Source organism: Podarcis liolepis, assembly GCF_965112155.1.
Source record: "Podarcis liolepis genome assembly, chromosome: 14".
Classification (NCBI taxonomy): domain Eukaryota; kingdom Metazoa; phylum Chordata; class Lepidosauria; order Squamata; family Lacertidae; genus Podarcis; species Podarcis liolepis.
This window is the reverse complement of record NC_139569.1, coordinates 39,985,193-40,012,173: the sequence shown is the minus strand read 5'-3', so window position 1 is coordinate 40,012,173 and position 26,981 is coordinate 39,985,193. Positions and strand designations below refer to the sequence as shown.

At 47.1% G+C, this 26,981-nt stretch overlaps 1 protein-coding gene across 1 annotated transcript; it reads left to right on the top strand.

Annotated features, from left to right (window-relative positions):
- The first annotated feature begins 327 nt into the window (after window positions 1-327).
- LOC310693649 (UPF0235 protein C15orf40 homolog) lies at window positions 328-13,188 on the top strand. Its single transcript, XM_083476055.1, has 4 exons — window positions 328-467; window positions 3,468-3,594; window positions 4,920-5,047; window positions 12,708-13,188. The coding sequence occupies exons 1-4, from the start codon at window positions 363-365 to the stop codon at window positions 12,798-12,800; spliced, it is 453 nt and encodes a 150-aa protein (XP_083332181.1). The 5' UTR covers window positions 328-362; the 3' UTR covers window positions 12,801-13,188.
- The last annotated feature ends 13,793 nt before the right edge of the window (window positions 13,189-26,981 follow it).

The following is a 26,981-nucleotide window of genomic DNA, read 5'->3' as shown; positions in this document are numbered from 1 at the left end:
TTGGTATTGGTACTGTGTCCTCTTTCCACTCCTGGGCATATATCACGTGTAAAGGTCTTTTACCCCGAAGGGTTGGACTAGATGACCCTGGAACCCTTTCCAACTGTACGATTCCGTAAGAGGAGGGGGGGAAATGCCCATTTCTGCATCAGCACGAAATGCCTTCCTTTTCACTTGTTCCAACCAGCGCCTACCAAAGTCTGAACAGTCTCCGTCGTGGTCTCTATCTGGGCAGCTGCAGCACATGGAGAGCGCGAAGAAACCCGCCGTTGAAGGGCCTGCATATCACTCTACACTTTTTTCTTCTTCTTAGCTCTACGAGGAGAACGGGCTGCTCTGTTGCCGGAAGTGATGTTCGCGGAATGGCTGGGTTGGCCCTTCTCGCTTCCCGTCGGGGTTCGCGGAACCTTCCCTGGGCTGCTGCGGCCGGTGCGCTGAGGGGGTACGGAGGCGCCATGCCTAAGAAGGTCGGTCGGAGAGCGCGGAGGCTCCGAGCTTCCAGATTAGCCGCCCTGAGCGTCCGAAGGTTGAAATGTAAAAGACGTCGTGTCCCTCCAGGGGGCGCACGCGGGTCTCCCCCTTCCTCAGCCTAAGCCTCACAACAACCCTGTGAGGTAGGCTAGGCAGAGAGCGAGGCAGGGATGGTGCAGTGAGCTTCGTGGCCTCCCAGGGCTTAGTGCAACCCTCGCCTTGGATAGGGCTGCCATACGTCCGGGTTTCCCAGGACATGTCCTGCAGTTCGCCTCCGAAAAGGGCGTCTTTAATTATTTTTCGGAAACCGGGCAAATCAACATATATATAAATAATATAGGTACAGTGGTACCTCGGGTTACATGCGCTTCAGGTTACATACGCTTCGGGTTACAGACTCCGCTAACCCAGAAATAGTGCTTCAGGTTAAGAACTTTGCTTCAGGATGAGAACAGAAATCATGCTCTGGCGGCATGGCAGCAGCAGGAGGCCCCATTAGCTAAAGTGGTGCTTCAGGTTAACAGTTTCAGGTTAAGTACGGACCTCCGGAACAAATTAAGTACTTAACCCGAGGTACCACTGTAAAGGGACCCCAGTCGTGACCAACTGCGCTCATCTCGCTTCATTGGCCGAGGGAGCCAGCGTATGGCTTCCAGATCATGTGGCCAGCATGACTAAGGCGCTTCTGGCGAACCAGAGCAGCGCACGGAAACGCCATTTACCTTCCTGCCAGAGCGGTACCTATTTATCTACTTGCACTTTGACGTGCTTTCGAACTGCTAGGTGGGCAGGAGCAGGGACCGAGCAACGGGAGCTCACCCCATCGCGGGGATTCAAACCGCCGACCTTTCGATCAGCAAGCCCTAGGCTCTGTGGTTTAACCCACAGCGCCACCCACATCCCTATAAATAATATATATATTAATAATAATAATAATATATGTACATATACCACCCTAGACCCGGAGATCTCAGGGCAGTTCACAGAACAACAAATGTCCTGGAAAACCTGCAGTGGGTTAAATTGTGCCAAAGCACATAAAAAGCTCCAAAACTCAAAAATACTTTTTGTGTGTGCATATGTGCATATAATTTTTATTAAATTTTCTGCTTTGCAATTTAGAATATTCATTTAAACAACATTAAAATGTCAATGACTTCCCTTCTTCTCTTTCCATGGTTCATTATTGCATACCATAAATCCCTGCATATTTTACATAAACTAAACCAGTCAGTATTCCATTATTACATCCATCAAAACTTGTTTGCACTGTTGAATTTATCTTAATGCCAACATTTTCAAGTGTACACAATCCCCCCCATATATTCAATAAACATTTTTCAGTCTTCTTCAAATGTATGTTCTTCTTGTTCTCTTATTCTGTATGTTAGGTCCACAAGCTGCTCATATTCCAGCAGTTTAAGTTGCCACTCTTCTTTATTTGGGACCTCGCTCATTTTCCATTTTTGGGCCAACAAAACACGGGCCGCAATAGTGGCATACATAAATAACATTTTTTGACACCTCAAAAATTCTTGTAGCTTTTATGGAAAAAAATGTTTGACGACTTTGATTCCTCTAAAACACACACACAAACACAACTCAACAACAAGTTGGGGGGTGGGGTGGGGAGCTCAACAATTCTGATCTGATTTTCACTTTTGGAGATATGGCAACCCTATCTTAGAATCACAGAATTATTAGACAGAATAATATCATGGCACCTTAGAGACGAATAAATAATATTGTGGCATGAGCTCATCAGACGCATACAGGCAGGCATGCCTAATTTTGTCGGCCGCTTTTCCATAGTTAAGGCCCTGCTCAAGGCGTCTTACAACATTGGGGGGGGGGCGAAATCGCATAACTGCAAACGTAAAGAAATAAGTAAAACGCGTAAAGTGCACAGCCAAATTGAATGATTTCCACATAAATTATATTTTTATATTTTAAAAAAATCAATAACAGCAACAACCCCCCTCCCCATCCCTTGCAACAGCCTAGAAGTTTTAATCAGTTAGAGCAGGCTTCCTCAACCTCGACCCTCCAGATGTTTTTGGCCTACAACTCCCATGATCCCTAGCTAGCAGGACCAGTGGTCAGGGATGATGGGAATTGTAGTCTCAAAACATCTGGAAGGCTGAGGTTGAGGAAGCCTGGGTCAGAGGGAAATGAAATGCCAAAAGGGCTAATGCCAAAAGTGGTGGACAGTTCCGTTAGATCCAGAAAACTTAACAGAATTGCAACATTCCAATAAACTTTTTAATGATTTGTCCCTCTCCTTTTTGCTTTTCACTTCCCATTGGCTGCAGTTCTTAAAGCTTCCCCCCCACCACCACCACATCTTTATATACCTGCAAGTGAGGATTATGCTTCATGCGTCTTAATGGAGTGCAACCTAGCTCACCAAAGTTAACAAAGTTTGTTATTCCACAGGACTCTTGTTAACTTTGCTGTGACTGACTGATGCAGCTACGCCTCTGGAAATGGTTACAAAGGTTGTTGTGGAACATACCAGACAAAACAGACTTATGATAGCAGAAGCCAGTTCTCACAGCCAGTCAGCAACTGAAATTAGGAGATAGTTTGAATTTTTAGGGGGTGGGGATGCTGCCTATTACCTGGGGTTTGTGAACTTCTGGGTAGAGATACATTTGGCAGAGATGAGTCAATGCCTTTGAAACTTTTTGCAAGCCATTTGATACAGCAGTCTTAATATTGTAGTTTCAGATATGCTTAAGCTGCCTTTCAAGGCAGTCTTTGCAAGGCAGCATATGTTATAGCAATGTTTTATTTTTAAAATGACATTATACACTTCAAATCACAATGATACAGCCTGTTTAAATGTTTACTGTGCAATAAAATGCAGTGAAAATTAACGAAACCTATACAATAAAATATTTAAATGAAAAGCAAAGTAAAACATGAGGCTTTTTCAACTTTGCTTCCCCTGCCTGCACTCTCTGGCTCATCATGTTTCTCTGTTCTGTTTTAAGGGAAAAACACAGAGTAAGGATATAGCAAAGTCTTCGGTTCCTTCAGGCCCTGTGGCAACAGATAAAAGCGGCTCCGTTACCATCTCTGTCCATGCCAAACCTGGCTCCAAACAAAATGCTGTAACAGGTATGTTGGTGGGGATAATGTTTTTAATTCCTTGTTATGGGAAATTTTTTGTGTGCAAATCTTGGGTTGGTTCCTGGAAGAGGCAGAAAACTCCTAGAACTTAGATGTGGACTGGATGCAAAAGGCCCTCTGAGCGGCCAGTACTCTGCAACTCATCCGAGGGTCCATTTATTGGGAAAGAAGGAATGGGAGGGTGAACTGCCTTACAGCTGTTACATGTGTTAAGGGGGGTAGAAAAGCACGATAAAAATTCTCATTTTCCCCCATTTTTTTATATGATAACGTATGTGAAGCTAATGAAAACAACACATCCATAAAACAGCACTAAAGATGTGTACAACTAGGATAAAACAAAATGAATCAGCATGGTTTAAAAGCTTGGGGAAATGAAAATGTTTGTGCCTGGTGCCAAATGGGATTAAAGTTGATTCTAGGCTAACCTCTTTGGCAAAGGCATCTCAAAGATGGGGTGCCGTTGCTGAATAGGTTTTCCCCTTAGTAGCCAACACACTTCACATAGTGGGGCACTCTGAGGAAAAACCCTCTGATGATGCCTTCAGTTTATGGGTAGATACCCCAGATTCAAGCTGTAAAGGATTTCAAAGGTCAAAACTAGTACTTTGAATTGGGTCTGGAAATTGACCAAGTTCCAGTGCAGTGGACAAATCTCCACTATAATATGATCAGTCCCTGTTAGTAATCTAGGAGGTTTGTTCTGAAGTAACTGCAGGTTCCAGATTATCTTCAGAAGACAGCCCCATATAGAATGCATTGCAGTAGTTTAACCTTGAAGCTGCCAGAGCATGGATCACTGAAGTCAGCCTATTTCAGCTTAGATAGGGATACAGCAAGTGAACCATCCTAAACTGGTAAAACTGGAACGTTCTTCACAGGAAGTGTAATTCGGCCCCAAACAGGGTGAACTCCACTCATCTAGTGTTTTATTTGGGTAAAACTTTAAGCTTATTAGCACTTAACCAGTCCATAAACCGTAGTCAGCGCCAGTTGCTGGGGAACACAAGTAGAGAGAAGAACACTGTTATGTGGGCTTCCTGGCTGTTTGAACACAGTGAGACCAGGATAGTGTAGCAGATGGGCCTTTGGCCTGATTGAGCAGGCCTCATCTTAATATCTCAGTCAACACCAATTTAGCACTTCAACTTGTTGTTTGCAATGTGTGTTCACCCCAGATCACCAGATGACCTCACCCGCGAGTTTCATGTTGATGGTATATGAAAGTTTCCAAAGAAGCGTTTTATGGTTTGAACGTCACAAAAAGCTTAATGAGTATCTGAGTAATAAAAGCTTTAAAATACTCCTTGCAGATGTGACGACAGATGCAGTGGGTGTGGCCATCGCTGCTCCTCCTTCCGAAGGGGAGGCCAATGCAGAGCTATGTCGCTACCTCTCTAAGGTCCTTGAGGTTAAGAAGAGCGAGGTTGTGTTGGAGAAGGTATTCCATTCTCTCTCTTTTTAATATGTTGTATGTGGGGCTCTTGAAACTTATTCATGCTGATTAACCGTGGCTGGTCACTTTTGCCAACTTTCATTTTACCAGCATGGGGAACGCTCTTAATCCAACTGATATACGGTAAAAAGTAGGAGGGGACCAATTCCTGCAAAAGGTTGTCTTGAAGAACTAGAAATGGCTGTCTAACCACAGGCCTTGGAAGAGATGTTGATGGACGTAGAAGAGGCGGAGATATGATAGCTATCTTCAAATATCTAAAGGGCTATCGCATGGAAGATGGAGCAAACTTGTTTTCTCCTGCTCCGGAGGGTAGAACACAAACCAATGGCTTCAAGTTACAAGAAAGGAAGTTAGAAACTGAAATATGAAAGCTAGGAGCTAAACAGCACCTTAAACCTAAGTTATGGGTGCAACAACGGAATGTCTAGGCATGCTTCTTTTATAGCAAGAATTCAGAGCTGAAAATGAATGAACTACGGCTGAAATATTATGTTCATTTTTCACATGGTCTAGTCCAGGGGTCAGCAAACTTTTTCAGCATTGTTTCTTAGACGTTGTGGGGGGCCGGACTATATTTTGAAGGGGGAGGGGACAAATTCCTATGCCCCACAAATAACCCATAGATGCATTTTAAATAAAAAGACACATTCTACTCATGTAAAAACACACTGATTCCCAGACCATCTGTGGGCCGGATTTAGAAGGCGATTGGGCTGGATCTGGCCCCTGGGCCTTAGTTTGCCTACCCATGATCTAGTCCAGTGTTTCCCAACCTTGGGCCTCCAGCTGTTTTTGAACTACAATTCCCATCATCCCTGACCACTGGTCTTGCTAGCTAGGGATGATGGGAGTTGTAGTCCAAAAACAGCTGGAGGCCCAAGGTTGGGAAACACTGGTCTTTTTTTTTTTTTTTTTATAAAATTTTTATTGGTTTTACAAAATTTTTAAGAAAAACAGACAAACACTAAAAATGACAAACATACACGTATAGTTTCAAACATATTTTCATAAACCTCTTTTCTTGGACTTCCCCATACCCCCCCTCTCTGCATCCCAATGTCCAAAATTCAACTAGCAACTTCCAATTGTTACTTTCCACTCTTTATCATCTTAGTCCTCTTTTATAGTCTAACCTTGTATCCCTGTACCCTTTTGCTTCTGAAAACCACAACATTTTAGCATTCATTAAGTTTATAGTAGTCCTTAAGATAACTTTTAAATTTTTTCCACTCTTCTTCCACCGTCTCTTTTCGTTGGTCACGGATTCTGCCTGTCATCTCGGCCAGTGTCATATAGTCCATCACTTTCATCTGCCATTCTTCCACAGTGGGTAAATCTTGTGTCTTCCAATACTTTGCGATGAGTATTCTTGCTGCTGTTGTGGCATACATGAAAAAGGCTCTATCTTTCTTTGTCACCAATTGGCCGACAATGCCCAAGAGAAAGGCCTCTGGTTTTTTAGGGAAGGTACATTTAAGTACCTTTTTCATTTCATTATAGATCGTTTCCCAGAAGGCCTTAATCTTCGGGCATGTCCACCAAAGGTGATAAAAGGTACCTTCAGTCTCTTTACACTTCCAACATTTGTTATCGGGCAAGTGATAGATTTTTGCTAGCTTGACTGGGGTCATGTACCACCTGTATACCATTTTCATAATGTTTTCCTTTAAGGCATTACATGCCGTAAATTTTATACCGGTGTTCCATAACCATTCCCAGTCAGCTGACATAATGTTATGTCCAACATCCTGAGCCCACTTAATCATAGCCGATTTAACTGTTTCATCCTGTGTGTTCCATTTCAACAACAAGTTGTACATTCTAGATAGATTCTTAGTATTGGGTTCTAACAGTTCGGTTTCTAATTTTGATTTTTCCACCTGGAAGCCGACTTTCCTGTCCTGTTTAAAAAATTCCATTATTTGGCGATATTGAAACCAATTTTCTACTTTATACTTCAATTTCTCCTGACTTTGTAGTTTGAACTTATCTCCATCCTGTTCTAAAATTTCCCAATACTTCGGCCATCCGACCTCCATATTGAGTTTCTTCACTGCTTTAGCCTCCACTGGTGACACCCATCTAGGGGTTTTGTTTTCCAATAGATCTTTATATCTTATCCAAACATTAAACAATGCTTTTCTGACAATGTGATTTTTAAAGGCACTGTTAGCTTTATCATACCAAAGATATGCATGCCAACCAAAAGCGTTATTGAAACCTTCCAGATCCAAAATGTCCGTGTTCTCGAGGAGCATCCATTCTTTGAGCCAGCAAAAAGCTGCTGCCTCATAGTACAGTTTCAGGTCCGGCAGGGCAAACCCCCCTCTTTCTTTAGCGTCTGTCAATATTTTAAATTTAATTCGGGGCTTTTTGCCCTGCCAGACAAATTTCAAAATATCTTTGTGCCACCTCTTAAAACATTCCATCTTATCAATAATCTGCAAGGTCTGAAACAAAAATAACATTCTAGGCAATACATTCATTTTGATTACTGCAATTCGGCCTAACATTGACAATTTCAAATTTGACCATATTTCTAAATCTTTTTTGATTTCTAACCAACATTTTTCATAATTGTCCTTGTACAAATTCTGATTCTTAGATGTTAAGTAAACCCCTAGGTATTTAACCTTCTTGACCACAGTCAAACCTGTTTCCTCTTGAAATTTCTCCTTTTCCATATCTGTTAGGTTTTTCCCTAAAACTTTGGTTTTTTGCTTGTTCAACTTAAATCCAGCTACCTGGCCAAACTGTTGTATTATTTCTAATACCTTTTTCGTACTAGTGTTTGGCTCTTGCAAAGTCAATACTAGGTCATCTGCGAACGCTCTTAACTTATAATGTTTAGCTCCGACCTGCACACCTTTAACCTGCTGGTCATTTCTTATCATGTTCAGCAACACCTCCAGAACTGAAATAAAAAGTAATGGGGAAATCGGGCACCCCTGTCGTGTTCCTTTCTCTATCTTAAGTTCCTCAGTCACAACATTGTTTACAATCAGTTTAGCTTTTTGTTCAGAATATATTGCAGCCATACCATTCTCAAAACCCCGGCCTACCCCCATCCCATGAAGATTCTTCTTCATAAAACTCCAAGAAATATTGTCAAAGGCTTTCTCCGCATCCACAAAGATCAATACTGCCTTAGTGTTTATATTCACCTCTAGCTTTTCCAAAATGTCTATTACATTCCTTACATTGTCTGCCAGGTGTCTTTTAGGGAGAAAGCCTGCTTGGTCCTTATGAATCTTCTCCATCAAAACTCTTTTAAGTCTTTTTGCCAAAATGTCTGCAAAAATTTTGTAATCCACATTAAGGAGTGATATTGGGCGGTAGTTCTTGAGTTGGGTCTTTTCAGTCTCTGACTTTGGTATGAGTGAAATATATGCCTCTTTCCACGATTCAGGCGCCCTTTTTCCCTCAAGGATCTCATTACAAACTTCTCTTAGTGGTTGAGTCAACCATTCCTTCAGCGATTTGTAGTATCTGGAAGTCAGTCCATCTGGTCCCGGAGATTTGCCCAGTTGCATATTCTGAATGGCAGCCTCTATCTCTTGTTCTGAGATTCTCTGGTTCAAATCCATCTTACTTTGATGAGAGATATTTTGTAATCCATATTTTCCAAGGAATTTGTCTATATCTTCTTCATTTTGCGGGCCTTGAGTGTAGAGTTTTTTGAAATAACTTAAAAAGCAATTTCTGATTTCATTGGGCTTAGATATATTCTTTCCATCCACCTCAAGGCTTGTAACTGTATTTAGTTTCTGCCTTTTCTTCAGTTGCCATGCTAAAAGTTTACCACATTTATTTGCTGATTCAAAGGTCTTTTGCTTCATTTGCTTTATCTTCCATTCAATCTCTTGGTTCATCAATTCCATGTATTGTGTTTGATATAACTTGATCTCTCTTAAAATGTCTTGAGACTTTGGTTTTGTTCTTAATTTCCTCTCTCCTTCCTTTATCATTTCCAAAATCTTCTCTTTTTTCTCATTTTGTTTTTTCCTCTTTATTGAATTTTGTTGAATCAAAAATCCTCTCATAACCGCTTTGCTTGCATCCCAGATCACTCTTTTCTCCACGTCGGTCCTCAAATTTATTTCAAAATAGTCTTTTAGAGTCTTTTGGGCCTTCGTGAGAATCTCCTTATCACGAAAGAGGGTGTCATTCATTCTCCATCTAAATTGACCAGTTATTGTAAGCTTCATCTCCATCTTCACGGCGTTATGGTCGGAGCAAGTTTTTGGGCAGATTTCCACTTTCTTAATCTTTGGAGCCATTCCACTAGTAACCCAGATTTGATCGATTCTGGTCCAGGTCATCATTGCTTGGGAGAAAAAGGTTCCCTCTCTTTCCAGAGGGTTCCTTGTTCTCCAAATGTCTATCAAGTCCATGTTTTCAGTCATTTCGAAAAAAGTCTTAGGGAGTCTCCCTTCTTTGGTGACTGTTAGTCTTTGTGCCTTGTCCATATTGGTGGAGACCACGCCATTCATGTCTCCCATGATTATCATATTGTAATCCAAATAATCCATCAACGTTTCATGAAGTCTCTTAAAGAAGTCGGATTTGCCTTCATTTAGTGCATAAATTCCAACAACTAGAAATTTTTCTCCTTGTACTTGTATCTCCACAGCCAGATATCTCCCTTGTTCGTCTTTGAATATCATTTTTGGAGCCCATTTCTCTTTCACATATATTACCACTCCTCTCTTCTTAACTTTGTCTGATGAGATAAATTCTTGTCCTAGCCTTTTGTTTGTAAGTAATCTCCTGTGGGCTCTAGTTATATGAGTTTCTTGTAAGCATATCAAGTCCAGTTGTTCTCTATTTAATACATGAAATACTTGTCTTCTCTTCAAAGGCCCATTGAGCCCATTACAATTCCAACTGAGGAATTGCAGAGCCATCTTGCTATTTTTCTGAGGCTCCTCCAACAGCTCCCAGTTGTTGCTCTTCTTCTGATGGTGGTGGTTTTTGTCCAAACGAAAGATTCAGGATGTCCAACGCTCTCCTCTGTTCTGCAAGTGCGTCCACAGTCCCCTTCTGTAGATCCTCCTGGTATCTTGCCAAAAATTTGTCTTTATCTTGAATTGTCTTTATTTTCACCTTGTTTGCCTTATAGTCAAATGACAGCCCTTGTGGGAATTCCCACCTGAAGCGGATAGAGTTTTTCTTTAGTAGAAGGGCTAAATCCTTATAAAAGTTTCTTAAGTCCAGAATGTATTTTGGGATGTCTTTGAAGATCTGTACAGCTGAGTTTCCAATTTGCAAGGCCTTTTCAAAGTGTAGTCCCAATATTTTGTCTCTTTCCTCCTTGGATCTGAGTGTGATCAAACAGTCTCTCGGGGTCTTTCTATTTTGCTTTTTGCCCAATCTAAAGGCAGTCGTGATTTTGAGTTCGTCTTCCTGGAGGTCCCAACAGTCCACAAACTCCCTTGTCAAGTATTCCACAAGGTTGTCTCCTTCATTCTCCGGAATCAGTCTTATTTTTAAATTCCTCTCTTTCCTCTGTAACTCCCACAAGGCCAAAGTTGCATCATGCTCATAGACCTTCTTGGCGATCGGCTCTAACTTCTCCTGTGTCTCTCCCGCAGTAGCTTTGGCGTCTTCGGCAATTTGGCGCGTAGTGGCGTTTTCCTCCACCAATTTATTTATGGATTCTGTATTCTGGTTTAGTCTTGCTGAAATTTCTGTTAGTTTTAGTGTATTCTCTGAAGTCTGTTTTGTCAGAGACTCCAGAGTTTGATTTATCTTGAGCAAAGCATCTGTCACAGCTTCCATGGAGACGGCTGCTCCTTTGTCTTGTCCTGTTGTTCCTGTTGATCCAACTGTTGCGCCTGAGATTGAGCCTCTTTTCTTTGCCTGTAGCTGCTGCAGCTGTTGTTGTTGTTGCTTGGTTTTGGCTCTTGTGACTATCTCCTCTTGTGCGCCACTCATGTCAAGGTCAGTTCCCACGGGATTTATTGTCCCTTGGAAAATTCCACAATCTTAGGCCGTGCCGGGCCTCACTTTGTCCTCTAGAGGGAGCAAATCAAAATGGCCATAGAACAAAGTTTCCAAGTATAGAAACAAAGGAGTCTGTCCAGAATGTAAAAAGGGAAGTTAACACGGTCAAAGTCAGTATTACTAAAAAACTTGTTGCTTTGGATTGCCACAGTTGCCCAATTTATGCTACTTCCGGTCGGTGCCAGCGCTTAATGGCGGTCCTAGCTCCGAGCTCCGGAGAAGGACTGCTTCGCAAGTTCGGGTCTTACCCGCTACGGCAAGCGGGGGACCCCTAAAATCCCAGGCGCTGAAGCCTGAGAACAAGGAGACTCGGTGGGCACCTTTGCGCCCCCCGGTACCGTGAAAGAGCCTTTTTAAAGGCTACGGATCGACATCGGGAGCGAGCGCGGTGCTGAGAGTCGCTACCCAGCCTGCGAAGTGAAGCCGCGTCGCCATAAGCGGAGAGCGCCGATTCCTTCCTGAAAAGAAAATTTGGACTGAATCCCCGTGAGTAAGAGCTGAAATATAACCGGGACCTTTTAAATTTCAAAAATTGGGCTAAAAACGGGGGAGATCTAAACAAAGGAAGTCTGCCTCCCCCCGACTGCATGAAAGTGAAAGCAACGGAGCTTTAAACCTGCATCCGTTTAAACCTGCTACTTGATTAGCTTAACCGGACATTTAGACCCTTTGATCTCCCCTCTAGCTAGCAGGGCAGAGGGGAGGTGAATTTGAACAACAACTGCATGATTTGTTAGAAGTAAAAAAAACCTCTGCTGTCTCATCCATCTGAAAATGAAACGGTCTGCCTTTGTACTATACTGAACTGACTTTTCCCTGTGAAGTGATACCTTGATACAAAGTTTCCACAGTGCCTGGCTACTGTACAATACAAGAAGAAGTGGGAAACACTGGTCTAGTCCTTCCCCTGCCCACCCCCCTAATATTCTTAAGAGGGTCTTCAGAGAGTAGCTGGAAGTGGGGGGGGGGGCAGAAAAAGGTCCTCCTTTCCTTCCACTGTGCAGTTTTAATCTGAAATCTTAGGCACAGTACTGTGCCCAGAGCTCGGAAACCACCCGTGCTAATGAAATTCCGTCACAAAACATGCCTAGAACAATGGGAGTTTCGAACACCGAAGAAGGGAGATTCCAACTGAACATCGGGAAGAACTTTCTGACAGTAAGAGCTGTTCGACACTGGAATGGACTCCCTCAGAAGGTGGTGGACTCTCCTTCATTGGAGGCCTTTAAACAAAGGTTGGACGACCATCTGTCATGGACCATCTGATATTCCTGCAAAGCAGAGGGTTTGCCTAGATGACCCTCATGACCCTTTCCAACTCTACAATTCTCTCTGCCATCAGCTCCAGCAAGCATGGCTAATGGTCAGGAGTGACCGGGTTTGTAGTCCAATTCTCTGTTCATTGTTGTCATTCACATTAATTGATCCTTTAAATATTGTCCATGACTTTTTCAAACTCTTTAAGGAGTCCAGTGAGTGCCTGATACCAGCTGATGCTGTAGCATTGCTGTAGCTAAGCAGGCACAGAAACTTGGATTGGAGATGACCAGGAGTCCCATGTAGAAACGCTGTCAAAATATGCAGGTGTTAATGTGTGAAATCATCTTAAAGTCATTTGCTTTTTTTATTAAAACAGGGAGGCAAATCTCGAGAAAAAGTAGTGAAGATTTTGGCCCCAGTGACTCCCGATGAAGTTTTAGAGAAGCTGAGAAAAGAAGCTGCCAGCTGAGACATTTCCAAAGCAATAAATGAGCAAAGTCGTCTCAGCAGGTCGTTTTGCTGAAGGTGAAGGACAAATAAGGTTGTACACAGGAGAGCACATTTTAAAAGGCGGCAGAGAAACTCAACATGCATCTGTAGACAACCGCAAAGATGAATTTACAAGGTGTGGATACACTAATGTCATAACACAAGGTACAAAACCTAATGTTATTTGAGAGAGCCTCAGGACTCCAAGACTTCATTAATTGGAAAAGATGAAAATTGTGGTATAATTGATATTATTTTATTGCTAGAATTTATATACTGCTTAATTGACGTAAACCTCCTAAGTGGTTTACATTGGAAAATAGCAACTATTCATTAAAATCACCAATAAAAACAAATGTTAAAAACCAGCTGACATAACATTGATGAGAATATAAATAAAACCAACAGTTTTTTAAGCAGATACACATAAAAAAATGATATTCAAATTACACGTCTGGGTAGGTAGACTCACCTAAAGTGTGTAGCAGGTGCTGAAATCAACACAGCGAAGGCACCTGTCTAACATCAATGGGCAGGGAGTTCCGAAGAGTAGGTGCTACCAAACTCAAGGATCAGTGACTTGGAAATGCAGAACAAGCATAATGTGGCACTTGTAAAAGTGGCAGTTCTGCAAACTGATGTGGGCAAATGAGCACATCGGGCAGTGCTCTCTTTTTTATATATGCGGTGTGTGTGTGTGTGTGTGTGTGTGTGCGCGCGCGCGCGCGCGCGCACCGGTACTCACCATGAAGTTGTTGAAGTAAGTGCCGGTACCGCGTACCCTTAAGTACTCTTAGGTACCTGGGGGGGGGGAGCACTGCATGTGGGGCAAGGTGATCCTTTTTGATGGGTCACTGCTGGAAGTTCTCCAAATAGCATTTTATATAGTAGCCTGGAAGCAGATTACTGTTTTTGGAAGTGTTAAAATGTTGAACTTAGTTGCCTGTGTGTGCACTCAACCCAAGAACGTCTCTAGAAAATAGGTTATGCAGGTTGCCGTGGTTTAATAATTTGTAAAACCTGTTTAGCCAAAGACTACCACCCTGCAAATATTTGGGAAAAGATTAAGAAATGGGTCCCCAAATGCATGCATGATTCAAAGAAGGTCTTGTTGCAACCCACCTTGGACCGGGCTGCAGCATGTTAGTGGGTGCCAACCCACCAGCTGAAGACCAGTGGTGTAGACAATACTGAACTGAATGGACCGGTTTCATGTGTTACTCTGTGTTGGGCTGAGAGAAAGAGAGGAACTGGCCCAAGGTCACCCAGTGAACTTCATGGCTGAGTTTGGGATTTGAACCCTGCTTTCGCAGGTCCTAGTCTAACACATCCAAAACATCTGGAGCATTCCAGCTAGGGTGGGGATCATTCACAGGGTCTCTCATCTGAGCCTTGTCAATGGTGCTGAGCCTTTGCTTCCTGGTTCTAAGATGTTTAGGCAAGTGCGGGGTTTCTTTGATTTTTTTTCTCCTCCAGAAGCCGAGCAGAAGAACAAAGTTGACATGTTAGAGCCTCACTGAATGTGACTTTGGGAGAGGGTGGGTGTTACTTTTCCAAATAAAGAGGAAATGTATCACCCACAAAAAAAGACATTGATGTGCATCAACTTTTCATATGCTAATTTATTAATAATATTAATAATTGAATTTATATCCAACTCTTTCTTCCATAGGAGCTGAGAATGACAGGTGCACAATTTAAAAGCCAAGCCAAGCCAAGCCATTCTAAAACAGTTAAAACAGTTAAAAAACAATTATAATTAAAAACATGCTGTCAGGGGTTTAGGAGCAGAAGCACGGGCAAGGGAGGAAACAGAGAGCGAAGGGGAGGAGGCAGAAGAAAAGATGAGTGACGACGACGACCCGAGATCTCCTAGTCTTTCCAGTGAATCAGAGGATTCACAGAAAGGAGCACCAGTGGCGAGGGCAAGGGGGGAGTCTAGGGGGGCACCCCAGGAAGACAGAGCCAGAGAGGACTCAGGGGGGAGCAGCTGGAAATCGGGACCAGCGTCACCGCCAGGAAGCAGGGAAGAGGAAGGGAGCCAGGGGGGAAGCGCTGGCAGCTCACCACAGGAGGGAGGACATGAGTCAGGAGTGGCCACACCTCCACAGGAGGGAGGACATGAGTCGGGGATGGCCACACCTCCATCGGGGAGCGAAGAAACGGTTGAGAGGAAAGTGGAAGGTTGGGCGCGCGCGCCAAGTTCAAATGCAGAGGAAGGCGGCGCAGTAAGCAGCCCCGAAAGAGAGCCAGGTCCTAAAGCCCGGCGCAAGGAGGCAGGAGGGTCTGGGTCAGCGTCAGAAGAATCCCGGAAGGAAGAAGCCCCGGGGGGTAGAGGGACCCAGAGGAGGACAGTCAGGAGGAAAAGGTGGAGCAAGGCTAGGATATTAAGTTGGTGCACACAGGGCGGAGACTCAGACGGAGCTTCGCCGACCTAGCTACTAGGCGTAGAGTTGCGCGCAGCAGCGTGAGAATGGAAACTGTAATTCAATAAAGACTTTTACTTAATGACCGCTGGCTAGCGTGATCCTCTGTGAGCTAGGATCTTCAAGCAGCTCTGACAGTAAGCTCCGTCTCCACTTGTGGGCATCTACAGCCTCGAGGAGGGGAGAGACACAGGTGCCTACTAGCAAGCTCACGAACGGCAGACGACATGACGGCTGAGCAGCAGATAGAGGAACTCAGAAACGCGGTGGCACAACTGAACGCCGAGGCTCTAGCATCCAGGAAGAGGGAGGAGGAAGCAGCCGCAGCCTGCAGGGATCTCCAGGTCAGGTTAGACGTGCTGACAAAGCAGACACCCCGGCAGGAGGGCATTGGGTTGGCGAGACGGACAGGCGGGCTGGTCTCTCACTTCGATGGGAACTTGCAACAGTATCCCAACTTTAGAGCCGACGTACTGTGCGCACTGCAACTGCTGCATAAAGACTTTAGAGATGAACAAGAGAGAGTGGGGTTCATCATGTCCCATCTGCATGGGGATGCGAGAGCATGGCTACGCAATTTATGGAGAGATAAGGATCCGGCGCTACAGAATGCAGATGCCTTTATTAAAGCAATGGATGGGTGTTTTTTATCAAGTATTGACGTGGATCTTGCACGGAAGGAGGTGCATGGGCTGAGACAAGGGAGGGCCAGCGTCAGGCAGTACCATGCCCGCTTTTTCGCCTTGGTCAGTGCCCTGGAATGGGACAGAGATTCGGCTCCTGTAAGAGACCTCTTTTGGGAGGGGCTGCATAACTCGATTAAAGATGAGATCGCCAGGGGGGAGAGACCCCGAACCACCCAGGAGGTCGTTCAGAGGGCACTGGCAGTGGGGGTGAGGCTGGAAGGACGTCCGTGGAACAGGGACGAAGGGCGTGGAGGGCGCGAACCAGCCGGGGGCCCCTCCTTCTTTCCCAGGGAAGCAGCGCGGGCGCAATCCACGCCTCCGCCAGGAGGAGGAGCCGAACCTATGGAGGTGGGAGGTGCAAGGGCTCAGTCAGCAACCAGAGCCCTAGTACCAGCAGCAGTGAAAGCGAAGCCTCCTAGAGGGAACAGGAAGTGTTACGTCTGTGAGGAGCCAGGGCATATGGCGAAAGAGTGTCCCCAGAGGCCCCACAAGCTCACTGCAGCCTCAGCAATGGTGACTGCAGCAACACAGCAAGGAGGACCACAGCAGGGAAACGAGGCTGTCTGGCTGGAGGAAGAGGCCCTGGGGCCCAGCCAGACGTGTTAGTGACGCAGTCCCCAGCGATTTTACAGCCCGTGAACCCCCTCCCGCCCAAACCAGTAGTGAGGCTCACAGCGTCTCTCCAACTGCCCAATGGAATCACCATGGACGTGCCAATCACCATTGACTCAGGCAGCAATGCGGACTTTATAGGGCAGGACTTTGTCGACAGGCACGCTGTGCAGTTGCTGCCGGCCACACTGCCCCTGCAGGTTGTCACGGTGGATGGCAGGGAGCTGCTCGGGGGGCAAGTGGTGAAGCAGACGCCACCAATGGTGATGCGACTTGGGAATCACAGAGAAATCATCAGCTTCAACGTCACTCGACTATCTGACACGCCCATTGTATTGGGCATGAGTTGGCTGGACAAGCACAGCCCAGCGATGGCTTGGTACCAGAGGCAGCTGACCTTCGGCTCTTCCTTTTGTGCTGAACACTGCATCGTGCCCAGGCAGGAAGGAGAGGAAGAGGAGTCACAGCTGCTGCTAGGCACGCTGCAAGCGATTCCACACAAGTACGCGGAATTTTTGGAAGTTTTCTGCGAGAAGGAGGCAGACAGGCTACCCCCTCACAGACCATATGACTGCAAAATTGACCTGCTGCCGGGGGCGGCGCTGCCTAAAGGGAAACTGTATTCCATGTCAGAGGACGAACTGCAGGAACTCAAAGAGTTCATTGACCATAATTTGCAACGCGGCTTCATCCGGGAGTCCAGGGCAGTGGGGGGCAGTCCCGTATTCTTTGTTAAGAAGCGGGACACGCCCCAGAAAAGACTGGTAGTGGATTACAGGATTTTGAACAGTCTGACTAGGCCATCGGACTTCCCCATGCCCCGTATTGACGACCTCCTCGCAAAGGTACGGAAGGGCAGAGTGTTCACCAAGTTGGACCTGCGGGGGGCGTACAACCTCATTCGCATGCGGGAAGGAGATGAGTGGAAGACAGCCATGTTCACGCCACTGGGGACCTACGAATATAGAGTTATGCCTTTTGGATTGCAAAATGGCTCCCACGTTTTTCAAGCGTTTATGCATCACGTGTTGGCGGGACTTCTCTACAAGACGTGCGTCTGTTTCTTAGATGACATCCTGATCTTTTCGGAGTCGCAGCAGGAGCATGACGGACACGTCAAGGAAGTGCTGAGCAGGCTAAAGCAACATAGGCTCTACGCCAAGCTGGAGAAGTGCCAATTTGACGTGCCGGAGGTGGATTTTCTGGGCTACAAGCTGTCTGACAAGGGGCTCGCCATGGACAGCGCCAAGGTTCGAGCGGTGTTGGATTGGAAGAGTCCGCGCAACCGGAAGGAGGTCCAACGGTTTGTCGGCTTTGCGAACTTCTATCGCAAGTTTATCAAGGGCTTCGCGATGCAGACAGCGGCCATCACTGACACGCTTAGCTCCAAGAAGAAGAAGTTCGTTTGGACAGCGCAGGCGGAGCAGTCCTTTCAGGCACTCAAGCGTCTCTTCGCGTCGGAAGAGCAGCTGCTTCATGTCAACCCCAGCAGGCCGATGAGGGTGGAGACAGACGCCTCGGACAGAGCCGTGGGGGCGGTCCTGTTGCAGAAAGACCCGCAGGGGGTGTGGCGACCGGGAGCGTTTTACTCCAGGAAGCTCAGCAAGTCCGAACAGAACTACACCATCTGGGACAGGGAGTTGCTGGCCATTCACGCAGCGTTCAAGGCGTGGAGGCACTTTCTGATCGGCGCCAAGCACACGGTGCAGGTTTGCACGGACCACAAGAATCTAGAGCACTGGCGCACGGCACAGTTCCTGAACCAGAGGCAGATACGTTGGGCTGAGTTCTTTGCAAACTTCGACTTCCGAATAGAGTATGTCCCGGGGGACACCAACATCATGGCAGACGCTCTCTCCCGTAAGCCACAGTATCTGGAGGACGCAACGCCAGCGGCCGCCATGCACATCTTCGCACCAGCAGTGTGGGCGTGCGCCGCGGCGACCGTGGACCTAGAGGCGGTGCGACGTGCGTTGCAGGAGGACTCCTTCGCACAAGCGAAGATGGCAGAGGTGCAAAGGGGCACGGCAGCGGCCGACGGTTTCCGGCTACGAGATGGATTGCTCATCCGAAAAGGGGCCATCTACGTGCCGGGAGACGAACTTCGAGCCAAGGTGCTGCAGCAGCTGCACGACGCGCCCACGGCCGGGCACTTTGGCAAGGAGAAGACGGTGGAATTAGTCGCCAGGGATTTCTGGTGGCCTGGAATGAGAGGGGAGGTCGCAGACTACGTGGCGAGGTGCGACACCTGCCAGAGGGCCAAACCAGTGCACAAACCGCCGGCCGGACTGTTGGAACCGCTGCAAACTCCGGTCGAACCTTGGGAAAGGGTGGCTCTGGACTTTGTCACGGATCTGCCCAGCTCAAGGGGCAAGACGGCAGTGCTGGTGGTGGTGGACCTGTTTTCCAAGATGGCGCATTTCATTCCGTGTGCGAAGGTGGCCACGGCGGAGCAAACCGCCAAACTGTTCATAGACCACGTGTTCAAGGTTCATGGTCTGCCACGGTCTATTCTGTCCGACCGGGGGCGGCAGTTCATCTCGAATTTCTGGCAGAAGCTGATGGGCTTCCTGAACGTCAAGATCAACCTGGCGTCGGCGAGACACCCGCAGACCAACGGGCAAGCGGAGCGGGTCAATGCCATCATGCAGCAGTACCTGAGATGTTATGCAAATCAACAGCCTGCGACGTGGGTGGATTACCTACCGCTTGCCGAGTTCGCCTACAACAACACGAAGCACGTGTCCACGGGGGTCACGCCGTTCTTCGCCAACAACGGGAGGCACCCCAGAACCTTCCCGGGACTGGAAAGAATGGGGGAGGGGGAGCCGCAGACAGCAGATGCGTTCGCGTCGGAGCTGCAGGAGGTCCACGATCAGCTGAGGCGCCACCTGGAGCTGGCCAAGCACGCATACAAGGTACAAGCAGACAAGCACAGAAGGGTTGGAGAAGAGCTCCACGTGGGAGACTGGGTTTGGTTAGCAGCCCACGCAGTGCCGGCCAGGTCGTTGGCCAAGAAGAAACTAGGGCATAAGCAACTGGGGCCCTACCAAGTCGAAGAGCAGGTCAACCCGGTAGCTTTCAGACTGGCACTTCCGGAGGGTTCCAGAATGCATCCGGTATTCCACAGATCGGTGCTCACTCCCTACAAGGCACCGCACAGGTTCCAGGAACCCGGAACAGCGCCGAGTCCGGTCAGAGACAGAACAGGGCACGCGGAAGTGGCACAGAAGGAGCGCATCAACGAAGTCACTGAGATTTTGGACTCCAGATGGGGGGAAGAGGGGGTAGAATACTTTCTCGCCAAGGAGGGCACCCCGGCCAGTGCGAACAGCTGGGTGCCGGGCTACGCCTTGGACGAACCTCTTCTCAAAGACGAGTTTCATGCCCTCTTTCCCCATAGACCTATGCCAGCAGAATATTTTGACGACTGGCTTTTCACGCCCACACTTTCGGCCAGCACTTTCCGGGGGTTCGACTCGGACGAGGACCCGACACAAGACGTCCGTTCCCCGGAGGGGTCACCTTCGGGATCTGCATCAGAACCCTCGTATTGGTGGGACGATAGGCCAGAGGAGCAGTGGCGCAGACGGTGGCTGGAAGGCCCAGGACGAGCAACACCGACAGGAGGAAGTGAGGGAGAGACGGACATGGACGTTTTCGGGGACGACCCTGGTTTCGAGCACGGCGGCACAGAGATGGAAGCGGAGGTGACTGTCGTCGACGAGAGCGGGGAGGAAGACCCGGGAGACTTCAGATGGAGGCCTGCCACGGGAAGCGACCGATACCCGACGTTCGTCCCTTTGCAACAGCAGCCCCCAGCTCCAGCACCGGAAGGAGGGGAGGGGGGAATGGGGGGCTTCGAGGGGGGGATGGATGTCAGGGGTTTAGGAGCAGAAGCACGGGCAAGGGAGGAAACAGAGAGCGAAGGGGAGGAGGCAGAAGAAAAGATGAGTGACGACGACGACCCGAGATCTCCTAGTCTTTCCAGTGAATCAGAGGATTCACAGAAAGGAGCACCAGTGGCGAGGGCAAGGGGGGAGTCTAGGGGGGCACCCCAGGAAGACAGAGCCAGAGAGGACTCAGGGGGGAGCAGCTGGAAATCGGGACCAGCGTCACCGCCAGGAAGCAGGGAAGAGGAAGGGAGCCAGGGGGGAAGCGCTGGCAGCTCACCACAGGAGGGAGGACATGAGTCAGGAGTGGCCACACCTCCACAGGAGGGAGGACATGAGTCGGGGATGGCCACACCTCCATCGGGGAGCGAAGAAACGGTTGAGAGGAAAGTGGAAGGTTGGGCGCGCGCGCCAAGTTCAAATGCAGAGGAAGGCGGCGCAGTAAGCAGCCCCGAAAGAGAGCCAGGTCCTAAAGCCCGGCGCAAGGAGGCAGGAGGGTCTGGGTCAGCGTCAGAAGAATCCCGGAAGGAAGAAGCCCCGGGGGGTAGAGGGACCCAGAGGAGGACAGTCAGGAGGAAAAGGTGGAGCAAGGCTAGGATATTAAGTTGGTGCACACAGGGCGGAGACTCAGACGGAGCTTCGCCGACCTAGCTACTAGGCGTAGAGTTGCGCGCAGCAGCGTGAGAATGGAAACTGTAATTCAATAAAGACTTTTACTTAATGACCGCTGGCTAGCGTGATCCTCTGTGAGCTAGGATCTTCAAGCAGCTCTGACACATGCAAAAGCAGTTACAGTTTAACATTCTTCTATCCAACTATCTTAGGGCAGAGGCGTAACTAGGCTCCTGTGTGTTCTTGGCATGGAGCCATATTGGTGCCCGCCCCCATCTCTTGCAGCCTTGGCAGGAAGCTGTATTAGCATCTCTGAATCTAGAGAGACCATGGACCAGAAACTCAAAAAGTCCCACTTGGGCTGCTGCTGCAACGGCTTTGGAACTTCCCATCAGCAACAGGGCAGAAGCTCCAGGCCTGGACCTCATGCTGAAAAAGAAATGCATGACTACACCAAGGGGAACAAGGCCTCTGTCCATTCTACTCGCAGTTCCCTCAGAAATGATTATCTGCCTTCAAGCTCGGTGCATGGACATCATTTGGAAGACCTGTTTTGTTCTCGTGTTAGTAAGAATCTCTCTCCCGTAGTGAAATATACTCAGAGTCGCAAAGTGATTTCATGCTCTTTATTCAGCTCATAGTGGTGAGGAGGAATGAATGAAAGTCCCCTCAAAGTATCTGCTTTATATACATTATTTACACAATGGGCTGCACATGATTGGTTAATTCTGGAATTCTACTGTAAGCCAATCAGGTTGTGGATTCACTTATATCTGGAGCATGATTGGGTGGTTCCTGCCAACCAATCATACTGCTGCATTGTTCTTGGACCAATCAGACTGTTGCATTCTGAATCCTATTGTTCTAGGACCAATCAGACTGCTGCAATTTGGATCCTATTGTTCTAGGACCAATCAGACTGCTGCAGTTTGGATCCTATTCAACTCAGTACATAACACGTAGTATATTAGTATACTTGCTGCCATTTGGTATGGGTAAATATGCATTGATACTTCATATCTGCATATGAGGAACCATTTCCAGTCTCCCACCTGTACCTATTACAGTGAAGATGCAACTGTATGAACCTTTTCTCCCCCTGCTGTTCCCCATCCACAAGCCCGGGAGAAACATCTCATAAGAGGATGTGAATTCTGATCTTGCTATGTTCTGCCTTTCCAGCTCTCCTTTGGCATTAATGTTTTCTGACTGCATGTTTCAAAACTGGGTTTTCTGGTTCTTTGCTTTCCCATCATATTGGGTTTCCTGCCTTGTACATACATGGCCAAGGGTGCCTTAGGTCCTGAGGCGCTCATTTCAAAATACAGTAGGCCTGACACGCTGTCAGCTCGATGATTTGTGTCTGTCAGAGACTCCCACTTAAAGCACTGATTCCATGGTTTGTCAAATAGCAGTGTAAAGCCAACGGGACTTTCTGTGTGGCCATTGAGCTGGAGGATATTCACTCCTTTGACCTGTACTGGAAAAGTAAGGGGCTTTCCTTGAGGAAATGCTGTGAGCAGGTGGGGAGCGCTGCCTGCGATCTTGGAGACAGTGGGAACTGAGATATGGCAGCAACTAGCCTCTCTGGGACTTGAACTGAGAAAAAAGCTGCTTTCAAATCTCTGCCACCAATCAGTGTATTCCAGTCTCAACTAAAACCCAGCTTGATTATCACCTCATTTGTCTCTCTTGGTTTTATTCATTTATGTTCTTTCTCATGTTCTCTGTGTCTCAGTGGCAGCAATAACTCTGATATGAATTACTTATCATTTTTCCATGCTAAGGCTGTCAGAAAGTCTGCTGCAATGCTATGCAAGTTCCCACAGAAGTCAATCCCAACTTGTGTTAGATGAGGTTTACTTCCAGGAAAGCGTGCATAGGATTGTGCTTTAGCTGATTTAATTGCCTGAGTTTTGATTGTCTGATTTACTTTTCCCCTTGCACTATTTAGGCAGGCTTCCCTTTTAACTTTGTAGTTCACCTTAAATGACTGTGTTCATGTTCTTTTTCTTGCTGAGTGGTGCAGTTAAGTAATTTTAGACTCTGGACTTAATGGTCTTTAGGTGATTAATGCCCATGCCATCACTTATATCAAGATGTAGTTAAACCATCCCTGCTGCCTCCTGCTCATTCTTTTATTTGAGACCCTGGACCAAAGTCCTGTATTGACTGCACCATGTTCCTTCCTACTTAAAAGGATTCACTTATTCCCCCAAATGCTACCCTCTGAATCAGTCTTTCAGCTGCTTTCAGTTGCTCCCTCTCCACCTTCCTGCACAAAACGTCCCATTGCACCTTTTCTTTGCTCTCCTTCATCCATCTTAATAAGCCGTTGAAATTGACATCCTTTTCAGTAACCCACAGCTGCTATTTTACTGGGAAGTAGTAAGCTAGGAACTTTGTCTTCATTATGTCACCTTATTCTTATTATTTCCTCTTTGGGTGCCTCTAAAACAGCCTTGACCAGCTGAGCTTCGGTTTATTTCAGCTTCCTCTGTTCCGCATCTTAAAAACTTTTCTTTTCACGAGATTCATTGTTCTGCTTGCATACTTTCACGCTAGCTGTTTGGTCCCTTGTTCAGGAGCACAGTCACTTACAAACCATTTGGGCTCCAAAAGGTTGCAAACTGGTTAAGTCCAGAATAGCCCTTTTGGCACCGGGAAGCGAGGAAAAACCTGGAGTCATTTAGTTGCAGCTCCCTGTGAAAATGACCCCTTGGCGCCCTAACCCGCGGGGTCACGGTTTTGCCCAAAACCTGACATTGTCCAATTCACTTGAAAATGGTGCCAAACACTGGTAAACGTTTGCCAGTGCAAACCCCACGATTCACGGTATGCCATAAAATGAGCTCTCAGCGCACTAATAAAGGCTTCATTTCACTTGGCAATGAAGACTAAGATATATGCACCAGGGCCAGGCTTTGGGGCAGAAGTCCAGAATTCAGCTACATAGGCAGGAGGGCCCTAAATTTAGCAGGAGCAGCTTGCTGAATTTTGAAGTAAGTGGAGAAACATATACAGTGGTCCCTCGGGTTAAAAACTTAATTCGTTCCAGAGGTCCTTTCTTAACCTGAAACTGTTCTTAACCTGAAGCACCACTTTAGCTAATGGGGCCTCCTGCTGCTGCCGCGCTATGGGAGCACAATTTCTGTTCTCATCCTGAAGCAAAGTTCTTAACCCGAGGTACTATTTCTGGGTTAGCAGAGTCTGTAACCTGAAGCGTCTGTAACCTGAAGTGTCTGTAACCCAAGGTACCACTGTATTACCATCTGAAGATTACCACCCTTTGTAAGAACATTAAGTGCAGAGTCTAAAATTGTCTTAACTGCAGTGGCGTAGCGTGGGTTGTCAGCACCCGCGGCAAGGCAAGTAATTTGCGCCCCCTAACCCGTGGATTTGTGCCCCCTAACCCTAACCCCCAGATGTTGCGGCCAGTGCGGCCGGCCCCCCCTGCACCCCCCACGCTACGCCACTGCTTATAACTGCACCACTGGGAGCAAGGAGCTACATCACCCACTGGAAAGCTTTTTTCTGCTGGCTTCCTGCCTTCTGGAGTTTCAGTTAGCCATGCCCACCATTTCTTTGTAGCCAGAAGAAGTGAGTTTTATGGATTTTTCTTTTATTATTTTCAAAAAAGCAAGCTGAGTTCTTGTATGTCATTTCACACACCGCATTCTGTGCAAGTCACTGCATACACACAGCCCTGCTGTATTTCCATGAAAAAGTTTTGTCTCTCCCTGAAACCCAGACTCATCCATCTAATGTAAGTCTGCAAGCATTCTGTCTGTTGAAGGGTCTCTTGGCAACCTGCAGATTCAGAAATGGCCCTTTTTGCCACCTGCACCGTCAGCAGAAGGCCGGCTTGCCTTGACTTTTAGAACTGGGCTGGGGTTTTGCAGCTCCCCGCTAGCATTTACCCTTTTGCAAAGTACACATCTCAGGGCTTCTAATGCATCTGGCAGCTCAGAATCCAGAGTACATCGCAGGTCTCGGCTGCTCACCAAATGACATCCTGCTGGAAGCGAAATTGCAATGAAACAACTAGAAGGCGCTTCCCCTTTCCCCCAGAAGAGAATTGTCAAGCAGTCTTTGGCTGCCTTCTCAATCCCTCTCTCTCTCTCTCTCTCTCTCTCTCTCTCTCTCTCTCTCTCTCATTATTAACAAAGAAAGTGCAAGTCTGTCCCTAATAACCTGGAGCTGTTCCTTTTCGCTCTAGAAACCCATTACTGAGCCAGCTACTGACTGAGTGGCATCGACAGTTGCTTTGCACATGGGGCTTGTTCGGCCAATTTGATTCAGCTAATTTCTGCTTAATAAGGATGCTCCATTTTAGCCTCGTCATCTTGCTTCTCAAATCAGGTTATCACTCCTGCGAGGCCGTTTAAAAGCCAAGGGCAACTAAAAGTCAACACCGCACTTGCAGAACACTCTTCTGAAACAGGGAAGGGCCAGCTAATGGGCTGCAGCCAACTTCTGGAGTAATGGATTGGGACCACGGTAGCTCAAAGACTGTGGTCTTCCATGTGGTCCTCTCAGCATGCTCCACTCATTATCTGAGGCCCTCCTTAGACAAAGCCAGTATCAACTGGACTTTCTCCTGCTGAGGCGCCCGTCCTGTCTAACCCTCCACCAAGCAAGGTGGACTCCATTGTGTCTTCTCAGGGAAGACACAATGTCAGGGACTCGCTGGACCCTGAGGACTGGTGGCTGGATACTGATGAATGGGTACCAAGAGAAGCAGGGGTTGGAGGCCAGCTTGGAAGATGGGAGCAGTGAACTGGGGTAGCCTGCAACAGCCAGAAGATGAGAGTCAAAGGCAGGAGAAGTTGCAGGATTGGAGAAGAACGGGGGGGGGGGGAGGAGGGAGAGAGAAGTCGGGCTGGTTAAGAGTCAAGGGGTTTCACACCTCTTCCTTCTCCTCTTGCTCCCACCTCTCCTTCTCTGCTGTCTCCCATGACCCAAAGAGGACTGAAGCAGGAGAAGCAGAAGGCTACACACAGGTGGAGTCTTTGCCTGCCTGCCTGCAGCTTGGTTGTGGGAGATGCATAAGCTGTTTCACCAACTGCCTCATTGGGTAGCTGAGAAACGTAGGACTGATGGACATGCTTTCCCCTAATTTGTAAGTGTGCTTTAAAGAGTTAATTCCTCACTCAGGGCATTCCATGCCTGACCTATTTGACACATGCATTTGTACTAAGGCTCCCAGTACGTTTCCAAGCACAATTGGTGCTGACCTTTAAAGCCTTAAATGGCCTCGACCCAGTATACCTGAAGGAGCATCTCCACCCCCATCATTCAGCCCAGACACTGAGGTCCAGCTTCAAGGGCCTTCTGGTGGATCCCTTCCCTGCAAGAAGTGCAGTTGCAGGGAACCAGGCAGAAGGCCTTCTCGGTAGTGGCGCCCACCCTGTGGAATGCCCTCCCACCAGATGTCAAGGAAATAAACAACTATCTGACTTTAAGAGGATTGCTGAAGGAAACCCTGTTTAGGGAAGTTGTTAATGTTTGATGTTTTATTGTGTTTTTAATATCCTGTTGGAAGCCGCCCAGGGTGGCAGGGGAGGCCCGACCAGATGGGCTGGGTATATGTAATAAATTATTATTATTATTATTATTATTATTATTATTATTATTATTATTAGGCTCATGAAATAACTTTTATGCTGGCATAGGTAATGTTTGTTTTAATGACTCCTGGATTTGTCAATTTGTGTTTTATTGGCTAGTGTGCGGTTCCTTTCTTTCATGTTGTACTATTATTTAATAAGAACTTAGGAAGCTGACTTATACCTAACCAGACCCTTGGTTCATCCAACTTAGTAGAGTCTACACTGACTGGCAGCAGCTCTCCAAGGTCTCAGGCAGGGTTCTATCCTAGCCCTACCTGTAGATACTGGGGCTGGAACCTGAGACTTTCGTCATGCAAAAC

Coding starts and splice junctions, on each gene's coding strand:
- LOC310693649 (XM_083476055.1), top strand. CDS start 363: ATGGCTGGGTTGGCCCTTCTCGCTTCCCGTCGGGGTTCGCGGAACCTT. Junction 468..3,467: donor GAGGCGCCATGCCTAAGAAG/GTCGGTCGGAGA, acceptor TTCTGTTTTAAG/GGAAAAACACAGAGTAAGGA. Junction 5,048..12,707: donor GCGAGGTTGTGTTGGAGAAG/GTATTCCATTCT, acceptor TTATTAAAACAG/GGAGGCAAATCTCGAGAAAA.